Genomic DNA, 12,869 nt, shown 5'->3' with positions numbered 1-12,869 from the left:
AGCTGCCCAGGCTCCTGAGTGAGACAGCTCACCGCAGCCCAGCAAGGGAGTATTAGAACTTCTACTGGTATGTCCTTTGATCCTACTAGGAATTCTGAATATGTTTGTTTTATAATAAGCAGTGGCAATAGACATTAAAAATACAACACATTACAGATAAACGCTCCATTTTTTTTTTCCTGAGAAGGGCACCCTACACAACCGGGGATGCCTGGAGGTTGCTGCTCCAGAAGAGGAGCTCGCTTCCTGCTGAGAAATCCCCAGCGAGGCCAGCCTTCGGTCGGTCGGTGCCGCCCGGAGAGGCCAGCTGAGCTCGGCCCACGTGCACTTACCTAGAGAGGGAGAGAGAGCTGGGGTGTGTGTGGGGGGGGTTTGGTCAAAGCGCCAACAGGAAACGTTGCTCAGGAACAAGACACGGCCAACAGCCACTGCCGAGAGGGCTAGGAGACGGGGACCAGGATGCGGCCACTGGGCCCAGGGAGATGGAGGCTGTCCGCCCTGGTGGAAAGTTCTGGAATGTGGTGGTGGCAGAAGATTGGCCAGAGTCCAAGGCGAGGAAATGAGAGCAGTGAGGGATGACGGGGAAGGACAGTAGGGGATGGGAATGCAGAAACTCACGACCAGAGGGAGACGGGGAGGGAGGGGTCGCATCCAAAGACAGCAGAGGGTAAAAGAGATGGGACTACGGGTGGAAGCGTGGAGACCAAGAGCAGAGGAAGACACTCCCGTGCTGCAGGGCGGGGGCTGGGAAGGGACCCTCAGGGATGGGGGAGCCAGGAAAGCCAGGGAGTGGGCAGAGGGAGCTCCTGGCACGGAGTTGGAGGGTTCTGCTCTGAGGCACAGGATGGGAGCTGAGAGAGAGGGGGCCCTGGGGCAGGTGGGGGAGGCATGGAGAGAGGTGGGGGGTCATGGAGCCCAGAACCCTGCTGGCTTGGGTCCTGCCGAGGCTGGGGGCAGGCACCTAGGAAGGCCCCCCTCCTCACAGCTGTCAGACAGTTCCTGGTGGGCAGAGACTGGCTCCTCCTGGGGAGGGTCTGCCAAGGGCCCTGGGCCAGCTAATGCCAGTGAAGAAAATGAGGAACACGATGGGCAGGGAGTCTGGGGAGCGACTGAGCAGGGAGACCAGGAGGCTGTGGCTAAGGATTTGGGGATCAGGGCATGTAGAGATTGGAGCTTGCCAGCAGGGTTTGAATGGGTGGGGGGCCCCCGAGGGGTTTAGGAAAATCCCAGAGACGGGAGAGGCAGGGAGTGAGGAGCCAGAGTGCCGGGGGCCAAGGCTGCCCAGGGCAAGTCCGCTTTGGTGGGAGGCCAAGCGGGACACAGTCCAGGCACCGTGGACGCAGCAAACTGGGCGTGACCGACTGAGGAGGAGGCAGATGCTGGTTGGGGGTGGGGGGGGGAGGGGAGCAGCAGGGTCTCCCTCTTGGGAGAGTTAAGGGAAGGGAGGCCTGAGGGGTCCCTGTTACAGCCCTCTCCTCCGCCGTGTTGCGGTGCGTGCCGAGGGCCGCCTCTGCCCTGTCGCCCCGCTCAGGCCAGGCCAGGTTCTCAAATGAATTCCTGGTAACCAGATCCAGGGCCACAGGCAGGAAGCCCCACAGCGGCCTGAACTGCCTTCGCAGCCGGTTGCTAGGGGACACCAGCGCGCTCCCTGGGCTGCCGGTCAGCGCTGCAATTTTTCTGACAGCTGTGAATAACTCCGGGAGCTGCAGTGGCCACGCCTTCCCAAGCTGCCTACTGGGGCGGAGGCCCTACAGCCACACGTTAGAAAGGCACATCTCATCGGACCACGAAACGGGATTCCCTAGTGGCCGCTGCTCAGCCCCAGCTCTGCAAAACTCCTGCCTGGCCTGGGGGCAAATCCATCGGGCAGAATGCCCTGTGGTCCCAGGCACTGGGCCTGCCTTTCGATTCCCCGCAGAGCCCACCCTCTGGAGCGGGCCACCCTTCTACAAGCCAGGGCAGCAATGACAACCACCTCTAACAGCAGAGGGCGCTGTGCTAAGTTCTGTCCCCATCCTCACTGTGACCCCAAAGTTAGTCTGATCCTTGTTCCCATTCTACAGACAAGGAAAGTGAAACCGAGAGAAGCAGAAACTGAAAGTCAGAAGGCACAGAGCTGGGAAGGACTGGACTGGTGCCCAGCGATAGGCCGGATACTCCTGGCTGTCAGTCCTGGGCCATGGTCGGGGCCTGGAGCTCAGGCCACCGGCAGGGGCATAGTTCTGGGCTCTGTTCACTTACTCCAGTCGCCAGCACATGGTTGCGACAGGCCCTGAGGCTGGGCCTGGCAGGGCCGACCTGGCACGAGGCTGTGCACGCCCTCCCTGCACTCCCAGCTGGTGCTGCCACTGAAGCCTCACAGACTTAAAGCCGGCCCTGCCCCCTCTTCCTGGAGAAGAGTGGGCTGGCTCACATCGGGCTCTAAAGGACTCTGTCCCCCGAACAGAGGGGTCTCAGTGGGGCAGCTCTTGTTGCCCCAAAGCCAGCCTCAGCAGGCTCGCTGGCATCCTAGCCCTTGACAGCCTTGACCTTGGGCGCACCTGTACCAGCTAGCAAGGGGGTGAGAGGTTCAGGGACTGAGAAGAAAATGCTTTGCCCAGGATATGGACTGAATAGAGAATAAGGCAAGAACCCTCTTTCTGACAGGCCCTCCCTGCCATTCAATCTAAACCCAACTCTTGGAACACACATGGCTGCCTGTCACTTCACCTCCCTGAGCGCCAGGTTCCTCGCCCGCTCACTGAAACTGTGAGTGTCCACCTCTCACCTCTTCTTATAGGGTGATGATGGAAAAGAATCCGTGCCCCCTGCCTCCCCCTGCCCCCACACACATACACAGCCTGGGCAGGGCCAGACACAAGGGCTGATGGGCAGGGACCGGGTTGGAGCTGACGGAAACGGCGGGAGTAAAAGCAGGGTGCTTGCACCGGAGACCTGGGGGTGGCCTGAGGACAACTCCGGCAGTCGCTCTGGAAGGTTTGTACCCGAGGGTCCTGCCAAAGAGACAGGAGGCTGGGCTGCCCAGGAAGTGATGACTGCAATGTAGGTGGCCTGGTCCTTGGTCCTTGCTGGAGCCTGAGACATTTGGTGCCACCCCCTGCATACTCTTCCTGGGTGACAGACGCCAAGGCCGACACAGTCGTCTCCCCCTGACCGGGCGGAAGGGCAGAGGAGTGGGGTGAAGGAAGTCGAGTGGTCTCAGAGCCTCGCCCACGGCCCAGCGCCAGCCAAGTTACTCTGCTCACTGTGCAGATTTGCCAGCTGAGCCTCGAGAACCGAAAAGCCACCGCTTTAGGTCGCACATGCCCATGGGATGCTTCCACCCTGGGCTGTTTCCTAACATGGTCTGGGGAGAGGGGGCAGGTGTGCCTGCACTTACGGAGGACACTGACAGATCCCACAGGCTCTGGCGCCCGAGGACTGAATGTCCCCTAGAAGAGAGGCCAGACCAGCACCTGGGGTTCAGAGGATTGAACCAAGGACCCAGAACATCCTGTCTCCTCCTTGGGCTGCCCTCAACTCGGGGTGGTACTTTATCAGCCCGAGGTGGCAGGGGAGGGATGCCCAAAAAGCCAAGTTCGAGAGCACAGCCCACAGAAGGCAGGACCTCCTCACCTTTCTGGGGGCAGCAGGAGAGATTAGAAGTTTTGGAGGCCTCCTTGCTCCAGGAAAGCCACTCTTCCTGCTCCCCAGTCTCCACAGCTCACCCCTTCCTCACCTCATTCAGCCTCGAAGCTGCCACCTTGGACCAAGCCAACATCCCCTGTCTCTCAAGTCACAGCTAGGGGTTCTGGCCAACCTGCTGCCCTCTCCCCCCAGGCCCTGTGACTCCTTCTCTGGGGTGTGTCTGGAAGTGGCAGGCATGGCAGGACAGTCACAGGAAGCGGCAGTCACAGCAGTTTCTAGGCTGCTTTGGTCCACCCTCCCGGCCCCAGTTCTGGGAGCTTCTCTACACAGGCTGCTGTGGGTCTCCAGTCCCCCTTGCCCCTCTACCCATATCACTTCCTCTGACCGGCGCCCCGGGGAGCCAGATTCACACCAGTCTTCCCTGCCCAGGCCCAGCACACGCATGTCACGCTGATTCAGCTCGATGGTCATTCCCAGTCCCCCCCTGCCTCTGACTTAAAGCAGCAGCTTGTGTGTGGGGACCAGGCAGGGCCCACACAGACCCCCAGTGGGGCTGGAAGCCACGAGGAACTAGAAGCCTGGGCCCTGGCCCCAGCTCTGGTTATCTCTCAGCCTCACGACCCTGGCAAGGCCCCCATCCTTCACCCAGCCTTCAAAAGGGCTGGGTCTTGGACCTGAGAGCTGGATCCTTCCCTGCTCTGCGAAGTAGCAGTAACCTCTACCCTGTCTGAGACCTGGAGGCCCTCAGCCCTTGGCCCAGAGCTCACGAGAGTCCCAGTGAGCCACAGGGGCCCAAGCAGTGACGGCAGCGTGGAAGGCTTCCTGGGACGGCTGCCGGGGGGGCAGGGGTTGACGGGAGTACTCACCCTCTCCAAGTCCTGCCGCAGGTGGGTGAAGAGCTTCAGGCGGCGGTAGAGGACGTCCTGCTCCTGCTGCGCCAGGTTGTCCACCTCGTCCGTCTTCGGGGTCAGCAGCGGCTGGTTGGCATTGGCTTTCCTCTTCAGCTTCCAGTACTGATAGATGAAGTCGACCAGCGCCTCGGCCAAGTCCAGGCGCTCGGCCACCTCGGCTGGCTCCACCAGCTCGTAGAAGTCTTCCTCCAGCTGCTGCAGCCGCTGCTTGCGGAGGGTCACCTTCTCCAAGTCCTCAGCAGCTGGGCTGGGCTCCACTGGCTCGGATGTGGGCTCAACCCTTGGGCCCCCATCACTGTGCTCCTGGCAGAATGACTTGAACTTGACCTCATCATTGTCTGCTAATATAGTCCGCATTTCTAGGCCGTGGTCAAAGGCGCATGTGACATGAAATGCTGTGATACAGGAAGGCATGGAACACTGAGGGGACAGGAAGGGCAGTGTCAGGCGTGAAGGGAGTCCTGACGGGAGGTAAGGAGGTGGGCAAACCCCGGGGCCCCCCAGATACAACAGCATGGGCTCCTAACATCCTGCAGGGTATGTGGTGAGCTAGAGCAGGTAGGAAGAGGGCGCTGGAAAGGAAATAGGGTTCAGCACCTACTACTCTGGGGAGAAACTGCATGCCTGCGTGGGCAAAATGACTTTGGAATCAGAGGCACTGGAAGAGGCTGGTGATAGGTCACTGCCACCTCTGCCCCGCAACAGTATCTCAGACAGGGAGCTACCCCCCTCCTGTGTCCTCTGGGAAGGGAGTGCAGGACTCAGACCTCTTCCTTCTCCCCTTGCCTGGGTGGCTAGGGCCAACTTGGGGCCCGCCTCTCCCTCCCAGCCTCGGATGGTGGCTGTGGGCAGCTGATGACTGAGTCAGCAACAACCCACTCAACTAGTAGTGACCGTTTTTGCTGCGCTCTGTGCTTACAAGCCATTCTGCCAGCCTTACAAACAGGCGGAGGCAGAGCTGGTGTTTGCAGTGACAATCACTCCCAGAGAGCCAAGGGAGAGAAAGGGTACCCCCACCTCCCGCCTCCGGACCAGGAGCAGCAGTATCACCTGGGAACTTGCTAGAAATGCAAATTCTTGGCTCCACCCCCAAGATGCTGAATCAGGCCCCTGCGCAACAACGATCACTCTAGGATGTGGGAGCCATTGCCCTGGCAGCCCTGCCCTGTGCGGGGTGGAGAGCCTGTGCCCGGGGTTCCCTGGGCCTGTGCCCTGTGCTTAGAGGAACTGGGATGAAGGAATGCCCCCCAGGTGGCACTCTGACTCCAGTCCCAGGCATCTGGGGCCTACCAGTGGATTCATCCAAAGCACCACAAGGATGGGGTAGGGGTAAGGCACGCACAGAGGCAACACCTGGCTCTTGTCTGGGCTCCCCGGCAGCCTCGGGGTGAGGCGGCCACGCACCTGGATGCAGGTGCCTGTGCACTCCTTGCACAGGCTGCAGGACAGGGCCCAGCGGCTGGCGGGGATGTGCGAGATCTTGGTGATGGGCTCCATCTTCTCGGGGCAGCCGATGCTCACCTGGGCAGGGCACAGGGGGCTGCGTCAGGCCTCTTCTCCTCCAAATCCCCAAGTCCCCAAATGGAAGGCTGTCTGCTGAAACCGGGCGGGGGAGGGGCAGACAGGGCGGCGGGAGAGCCCCTGAATCCCGAGTCCTGCCAGTCTGTCCCAAGCTGACTGCTGGGTGAGCGCGGGCTCACCTGTGACAAGCCTGCCATTGTCTGTGATTGCATGGGACTACGCAAACCAGGTATAACTGAGTGGGTGTGCCTATGGCTGTGTGGCCCTCGAGACAGATGTTTCCGAGTGTGTGTGGGTCCAGATGAGTACATGCCAGGTCCCCTCCCTTCTGTATCTGAGGCCTTTGTCAATAGCTTCTTTAGAGTTCTTTTCGTAACTTGTATTTACTTTATTGATTTTTCTGGGCATCAAAATAATGCCCTCAGGGTAGCATCTCTTCTTGGAGGCCACCAGGGGCTTTCCTGGCCAATGGGGACGAGCCTTTGTTTAGCCCCTCCTGTCCCTCCTATGGGCACAGAGGCCTACGTCCACATCTCCTGGGCACGGCCTGTGCCTCTCCACAGTGCGTGCCTGGGATGGAAGAAGGGCTCCTGCAGGGGGGTCCTTGTTGGTCCTCTCTGTCCCTGCTGTGTCCAGCCTGGGGTACAGTCAGTGGGAGCCCCTGCCTTCCAGGTGCTGATCTAGGAGCAAGCAACAACTGCCAGGACAACCTCTATCGTTACAGAAACCTGTAACACGGGTCTCAGCAAAGAACTTCAGGCTGGGAGCCCAGGGCCACCCGCTGACAGGCCCACCTGGCTTGCTTCCGGCCACAGGCAGCACTGGGCTGAGGCTTCATTCTGGGTCCTGGCACACAGCAGGGCTGGGCTGACGCTTCAGTGAGTCCGCATTGCCCATTTCAAACAAAACAGGAGCCCAGGGCCTCTGCCACCTCACTGTGGGCCCAGCCTACAACCCATGGGCCCTCCCCACCTAGCCCCAGCCCTGGTAGCAGGCCCACCATCTGACTTTTAATTAGGCTTGCCACCCGATTTCCTGTCCAGTTAGCTTACTGACTTTTATTTTAAAAGGGCAACCTGACTTTGGCTGGAGCCACTGCCTAGACAGGGGTGGACCTACAACCTGCTTTTCCCCTGAGTCAGCTGGGGGATGTTCGTCCGGCTCTTGGACCTACCACTGGGTCTCCCAGGAGCCCACGATCCCATTTCCCTTTGGAGGCCACCACCTGAGTTCTGCCCAAGTCTGCAGCGAGGTTCCCCAGAGGCTGCTCCCCCAGGGTTTCCCAGACCTGACACCTACAGTCCCATCTCCTACAAGTGCCCCCCAACCCCAGTGCTCTGCTCCCTGAGCACTGAGTCCCATGCAGACCCACTTCCCCACGGCTGATGCCCAGAGACACCCACCCCCACGCCTGCCCACCTCAGGAATCCACAGGGCGCAGCTGACGTGCACCCACTTGGTCCCACTTCTGGTGGGCTTCAAGGCTCCTCCTCGCTTGGGGCAGAGCAGGCACTTTGGCTGGACACCCAGGGCACACGTCCGGCACAGCCAGCTGCCTGTGGGCACCTTGAGGATCCCGTAGCAGGCCTGGGAGGAGAGCAGGGCGGCCACCGTCAGAGGCGTTGCTCCGTGTGCATCTGGTCAGCAGCCAGCAGTGGGTGCTGCCAGCCCAGCCGGGCCGGGAGCTGCCAGGAGGCCTCCTGAGGGGCTGGAACACAGGACTCCTCCGAGCCCGCATCACAGACCTCTGTGAAAGAGCTCAGGTCTGCCCTCTGCCAAGAGGACACTCTAGCCAGAGGGTCCTGATTGGTGAGGGGCCTCAGAAGTGCCTCCAGCTGAAAGCCGTTTTCGGTGTGTCTACTGCCTGAGGGCAAGGAGTGACCTTTCACCTTTCCTCACAGGTACCTGTGGAGGGGGCTCCTCCCAGGCAGGCCGAAGAGCTGCCGGGTATAATGATAAGGATGAATACGGGGGTACTGAATCACCCCCCAGCCAGGTGAGCCCCTTGGAGCTCCCCAGGAGACATTCCAGCAGCAGTGTGGGGGTGCATCAAAGTCAGGGCCAGAGTGGGTGCACTGTGTCCAGTCAAGTCTTCTGAAAATGAGGCCCAGGGATGCCCGAGACCTAGAGTCCTGGGCCCAAGATCAAGGTTGGGGGCGTGGGCCTGGTCAGGTCAGGCCACGTTTATAATATCAACAATAGTAGCAAATACTTAGGGCTCTTATGATATTGTTCGAAGCAAATAACTCGGACCTTATAACTTACTTTACTGTGCAGTTGAGGAAAAAGAGGGCCAGAGAGGGTAAGAAACTTGCCCAAAGCCACAGAGCTCATAAAGGGCAGAACCACAGTTTGAGGCTTTGCTCTCCGTCACAACACTGTGTTGCCTCTTTGTGAGTTCAGGACAGTGAGGAGCAGAGGAGGAGGGCGGGGGGCCGGGTGTTCCGTGGGGAGGTGACAGGCGAGAACAGAAGGACCACCCAGGGGGTGTTTACTCAGGTCTGGCTGATGGTGCTGAGTCGAGGGGCCCTATGGGTCCCTGGCACCGAGGGGCACTCAGGCCGGTCCCTCCCTCCCACCCTGCCCTCCTCCTTGGGGGCCGGTGCCTGCAGCGCTGCTGCGGTCCCCCAGCAGGGAGCCCCGCCCAGGCAGGGGCCCGGTGGGCCGAGGGCGAGGGCACCGTGTGGAAGAGGGCACTCGGGGGGCTGGCCACCTGGTGCACACAGACGTTGCACTTGTCACAGAACACCATCTCGTTGCCGTCTTCGCCCTCGGGGGAGCGACACACGTCACAGACGACGTCCTCGTCGTACTCGATGCCCAGCCCCTCCTGTGTCTCGATGGCCCTCGCCATGTTCTGGTGGCACAGCGTCTCCATCTCCTCCAGCACGCGCTCCAGCGTGAGCTCGTCCAGCTCTGGCCTGTCTGTGAGCACAACAGGGGGCGTGTGAGCAGCCCGGCTTGTGGGGGCAGATGGGTGGCAGGGTTTCCACTCATCTGCCGTGACCTGGGAACCCAGGCCGACTGTCGCAGGCTTCAGCTCCACTGTCTGAAAACCGAATGGGCTGGGCCGTCCGACCCCAAAGGCCCCGAGGCCCGTCGCTGTGCCCCGACACTGGACGGCCTGCCTGTGACTACACACGCATTACGTGTATGTGCTGATAACTGGGACGTGGCTCTGGGACTCGGTGAGCCCTATGGGGAATCCTGCCGGCGGGGGGGGTGCCTCTGAAGGGGCTTGAGTACGACAGAGCTGGCCCTCCTGCGACAGATCAGTGCACTCCGGCTGGAGGCCCATGCCCTCCCACGCCGGGCGCATGTGTCGTCCTCCACCCGCCTGTGTGCGCCCTCACTCCTCACAGGATGGTCTTGCTCACCGGCCTACCCCCAAGGACAGTCAGTCACGTGCTGTCACTGCTCGTGCCTGACAACCACAGAAACCGAGGCACGGCAATGCTGCAGGGACTGACACCCCAGGGCCGCTCGGTGCCAAAGCCTGGTCGTGGCTGCCGTCTGAGCGTGAGGATGCTAAAGTTCCGAAGGACACCCTGCCTGGCTTGCCCCTGACCCCATTCTCAGCCTGGCAGGTCACCTACCCATCTCCTTGAGCTCCGAGTTGATGAGCTCCAGCCAGTAGGCGTCAATCTCGTCCAGGTCATAGCGGCTGCCCCCTGGCCAATCAGGCTGGGAGCCCTCGCCAAGTTCGGAGTTGCTGGGGGACACCTGGGTAGGGGGGCCTTCCAGAGGCGGGAGGATCCTAGGAAATCAAGAGGGGGTGTCATGAGGGGAGAGACCCTCAGCCTGCTACCCTTGCTGGGTCTGGGGTCATCCAGTGAGTTGGCCGGCCCAGCTGAAGACCTAGTGGGCAAGTGAAGCGTGAGACTCTGACCCGTGCAGGGCCCACCTCCTTTCACTGTCTTCTTGTACTCCACTCCCCACACCTGCCCGCCCTGCAGTCTCACATGACTATGAGCACACAGGGCAGGGGAGCAAAGGGCTGTGGGGCAGCGTGGCGGATGGGAGTGGGGCTGACCCACAGCCCTCCAACATCCATCCACAAACACCCATTTCTGCTCAGAGCACACCTTACCTCCCCCCACCCCCCCACAATCAGGGCACGCGGGCCTTGGCCAAAGCCTCGGGGCCTGGATCTGCTCGGCCTGCAGGGGGTGTTCCAAGTTCTGTCCTAGGCAGTTTCCAGTACCAGCCACTCCGGACAAGTGGCACAGAGCCAGGTGGGCTCCCTTCAGCACACCCCTCAAGGCTGGGGATTGTCTCCGTGCTCTTGCAGGCCCTGGCCCCTCCTTACCAACAGCCCGAGAAGAACTGAGGCCAGGTCTCCTCTGGGGTGAGAGGAGTCCTCCCCAGCTACAGCACTGCAGCCCAGGGTGGCCCTTTCCACATAAAGAAGGTCTACTGTCACAGAGACCATTGTTGTCCACATGCTTTGTCCCTTTCCCAGAAAGAATGCTACCCGAGCAGGGAGTCTGTCTACAGCGCTCCCCCCACCCCGAGATGGAAACCGCCTCCCCTAGAAACGAAGGAGCACCCACTGTCGTCCCAGGATGGCAGGCCAGGAACACCCTCCCTCAGGCCATGGCTCTGCCTTCGAGGCAGCTGGAAGGGCCGAGGCTGCGGGATGAGGCCTCAGAGCCCGGCTCCACACTGAGTATGCCTCTGGGCAGGCCACCGAACTTCTCCATGTCCCAGTGGGCTCAGGAGACAGGGCTCACCTTCTACGGTTGACATGAGGAGGAAGCGCAAACTCTCAGGACAGTGCCTGGCACATGACACACCCTGTATGTGTGAGTGTGTACTGTGAGACCTCTGGGTGTCATTCTGCTCCCTTTGACACGGAATACGAGTGCTCGTGGCCCTGGGAGGCCAGTTTCCCCTCTCGGTTCAGCGGTGTGCTGCCCCTCAGTTCCTGATACCAGTTCAAAATGCCAGCTCCCCCCCCCCACTGGTTGCCATGGTTATTGCTGTGGAGCCTGGCCTCCATCTGGCCAGCCCTGCTGGGGCTGAGAGGCCCCTCACTGGCCCGAGAGGCCTCCTGGGGTCGGAGGCAGGGCTGCCAGGGGCTGTGACTCAGCCAGACTGGGGAGAGGAGGGCAGAGCCCTGGACTCCAGGAAATGCCCCGGGCGTCAGCAAGAGAGGCAGGAAGGATGGAGGAGACAGAATGGCCTCCAGGCGGGGAGGGAGGCCCAGAGGCAGTTTTGGGGGGGGGGGGCAAGGAGAAAGGGAAAGATGCCCAGGTTAAGGAAGACCTGAGGTAATGCCAATGATAACGGGCTCCTCGCATTTCCTCAGGTCATTTCCAATAGAAGCAACACCAACACGCTTACTCCTACAAAATCCTGCCTTTCCTCACAAGGCTCTTATTTGAATATGTTCTTTTAAAGACACAGACTAATTTTTGCAACGACCCTGCTCTGCCTGTGCCCCCAGTGTGTGCTTAGTCAGGGTTCTGGATGACCTTGTCCGCGTGCCCCCCACCTACTGGCCTAGCTACCCTGGCCTGCATGCTCAGGCAGCTGCTACCTGGCCGGAGCCGGAGCTCTCGGGGCCCATACCACATTCCTTTCTCTGGGAGCCTGGGGCCAAGGGCTCACACCAGAAAAGGCACTTCCTGGGCTTCCGGGGCCTCTCCCCTTCAGCCGTCTGGCCTCTCTGGCTCTGGCTGCCGAGAAAGCTCTCGCACCAGGCAGGGACCACCGTGACCCTTGGCCAAGGCCTCAGTCTCAGTGGCAGCCAGCTGTGCTGAAGTCAGCTGGGAGGAGGCAGGTGGCTGGCCTGGGAGCTGGGGGAGCTGAGGGGTCTCTACTCCAAAAGACCAGACAGACACCAGAGGCTGGCTCAGTTGTGGGCTGAGTCTTCTGGCCTCACTGAGGGAGCAATGCAGGGCCTCGCTCAATTCACAATCTCGGGGCAAGACACATTCTCATTACCTAGATAAATTTCAGACCATGAGGTAGGGGACCTGTCCAGGGCCAGGGCGGCAGGGCAGGGCAGCCAGAGCCAACACTGGGTGAGGAGGGCACCGGGCTCTCTCTGGGCCTCACTGGGGTGAACCAGGGGTGTTCCCAGGGCCTGTGATTTCCTGGCCTTGCCCACTAGGCCCCGCCAGTGGGTAGTGAAGGGAATTCCCCAGAACTTCCCAACTTCCTCATCTATACAATGTGGGCAGTAATATGTGCTCATGTTATAGGGCAAACAGGGTCACGAAAGGAGAAGATGAACGTAACAGCTGAGCACAGCGAGTTCTCAGGAAGAGAGTTCCTGTCACAGCGCAGACTGCAGTGGCCACCGCTCTGGCTCCAGGCGAGGGCCGTGGGAGCACTGAGGACAGAGAGGCTGGGTGGGACAGGGGAGGGGCATGCAGATCTCTCCAAGAGAGCGCCCCACCCACCTGCAGCCTCTCCTCGCCTCTCCTCTCCTCTCCTCTCCCAGGAGCTGGCTGGCCAGGCTGCCTGGCTCCCACCAGCTCCCAGCAGCCGCGCACATGCAGGGAACGCACCTAGCAGAGCCAGAGCAGTCTGAACACGTGCCCTCCTTCTGATGTCAACAGATAAAGCTGACCGAAGCCAAGCTACTGGTGTGGAAGCATCTGCAATCAATTGCCCAGGCCAGTGGATGTTTCTGGAACCACCTGACATTGACATCAACGAGAGGGGGCAGACTGCTGGGCCAGGCTTAATTAGGACTCACCTCTCTCTGCCCAGCTGGCGGCCAGACCCTCCCCTCCATCACTCTGGGCCCTCGGCCCATGTTTTGTCACTCAGTCCTCAGCACCACGCCATCAGGCAGGT

At 60.8% G+C, this 12,869-nt stretch overlaps 1 protein-coding gene across 9 annotated transcripts in view; it reads right to left on the bottom strand.

Annotated features, from left to right (window-relative positions):
- Positions 1 to 12,869, bottom strand: part of JADE2 (jade family PHD finger 2) — a 49,282-nt gene that overhangs the window by 11,952 nt on the left and 24,461 nt on the right. For all 9 annotated transcript variants that reach the window (XM_036014166.1, XM_036014168.1, XM_028527309.2 and 6 more), the window contains 5 exons: positions 9,656 to 9,816; positions 8,773 to 8,984; positions 7,479 to 7,646; positions 5,943 to 6,059; positions 4,494 to 4,958 (listed from right to left, as the gene is read on the bottom strand). In XM_036014166.1, the coding sequence (XP_035870059.1) occupies positions 4,494 to 4,958; positions 5,943 to 6,059; positions 7,479 to 7,646; positions 8,773 to 8,984; positions 9,656 to 9,816 (1,123 nt within the window). The remainder of the gene's footprint in view (positions 1 to 4,493; positions 4,959 to 5,942; positions 6,060 to 7,478; positions 7,647 to 8,772; positions 8,985 to 9,655; positions 9,817 to 12,869) is intronic.

Source organism: Phyllostomus discolor, chromosome 13 (genome assembly GCF_004126475.2).
Source record: "Phyllostomus discolor isolate MPI-MPIP mPhyDis1 chromosome 13, mPhyDis1.pri.v3, whole genome shotgun sequence".
NCBI lineage: Eukaryota > Metazoa > Chordata > Mammalia > Chiroptera > Phyllostomidae > Phyllostomus > Phyllostomus discolor.
Note: the sequence above shows the minus strand (reverse complement) of the source record. Positions and strands in the feature narration are given on the sequence as shown.